Source organism: Pterocles gutturalis, unplaced genomic scaffold (genome assembly GCF_000699245.1).
Source record: "Pterocles gutturalis isolate BGI_N339 unplaced genomic scaffold, ASM69924v1 scaffold2730, whole genome shotgun sequence".
NCBI lineage: Eukaryota > Metazoa > Chordata > Aves > Pterocliformes > Pteroclidae > Pterocles > Pterocles gutturalis.
The window spans coordinates 23,740-24,919 of record NW_010145604.1 but is presented as its reverse complement, the minus strand read 5'-3'; the positions used below and the strand labels follow the sequence as shown (position 1 = coordinate 24,919).

At 51.0% G+C, this 1,180-nt stretch overlaps 1 protein-coding gene across 1 annotated transcript in view; it reads left to right on the top strand.

The window, feature by feature from the left end:
* MLPH (melanophilin) overlaps positions 1-1,180 on the top strand; it is a gene marked incomplete at its 5' end in the record, with an annotated part of 25,414 nt that overhangs the window by 3,040 nt on the left and 21,194 nt on the right. Inside the window, one exon of the mRNA XM_010085423.1 lies at positions 1,076-1,180. This exon is cut by the window's right edge and continues 135 nt beyond it. Within this exon, the coding sequence (XP_010083725.1) occupies positions 1,076-1,180 (105 nt within the window). The remainder of the gene's footprint in view (positions 1-1,075) is intronic.

Sequence of the window (1,180 nt, the reverse complement as noted above, 5' to 3'; positions counted from 1 at the left end):
CTGGGGGCACCGGCAGCATCACCAGAAGCCTCATGGTCTACTCTGTGCTCCTGAAGCAGCCTCCAGACCTGATTGCTTGAGGTTTTTTTGTCCCAGGCTGACTTCTCCTCTGGAAAATGCAGCTTCCGAACCCTGCCTAGACAGAAAACAACCTTCTAGGACCTTCCCTACAAGTCAAACATTGCCTCTCAGCCCTAGCCCCAAAGGCAAACATACCTGAGGCAGTGCGTGGGGTGGGGAACAAAGAGAAAGCTTTTGGGCAGCCCAACAGGGGCCCCCCCTCCCCTCCCCGGTTTGGCAGGCTTCTTAGCTGGCCCTGGCTGGGGGTTCTGCCTTTCGCGGGCACCTTCTTGCACGGGGACTTGCTCTAGCAGCCGGGGCTGGGCAGCAAAGGAAGCCCGTAGTGATGGGCTGCCAGGAGAAGGTGCTTCGGAAAGCGCTCATGTGAGCCGGGCTTGCACAGGACTGTCGTGAGCATCTCCTCCTGCTGCTGTCCTCGGGACAGCCAGGACCTCCTTGCACATCACTTCTGTCCCTGATAAAAGTCTCTGCTGAATTTAGCACTGAAGGACCAGATCAAAACCCCTTTTAATCCTTTTTAATCTCAGATTGCTTCTTTTTTAAAACAAACCAAAACAAAATAAAACGGAGAATTCCAGAAAGCTTTTCAACTCCCAGCTGGACTTCAGGCTCAAAGAGTGGCTTGGGTTGGGGTGCAGCCAGAGACTTCAAGAAGAGCTGCTCTCCTGAGATTCCTGGGATTTATGATCAGTACCCTGTGAAGGAAACGGGACAGGTTTTTGGCACAATCAAATCTAATCTTAAATTGAACAGATCCTAATGTATAATAACCTGTCCTGAATCTGGAGCCCACTGCTTTGTTCAGCTTATTTAACTTATGATATGTTGTTTATTAGAGTTGCCTGACAGCTGTTTCCACAAGCTGCGGGACTCAGGATGTTCCCTGGAAAATCATTCCTGAAATGACTGGGGTGTGACGGGCTTTGCCACGTGAGAGTTTGCAGTGAAATGCTTAACGAAACCGCATCCCTGTGCTTTGGGATGTTTTCTGCAGGGAGCTGAAATGCAAGATCGACCAGGAGAGCAGCAAGAGAGAATTCCTGACAAATCAGTCCCACCTCAACCAAACCCACTGCGTCCACTGCCTCCAGCCCTTCAA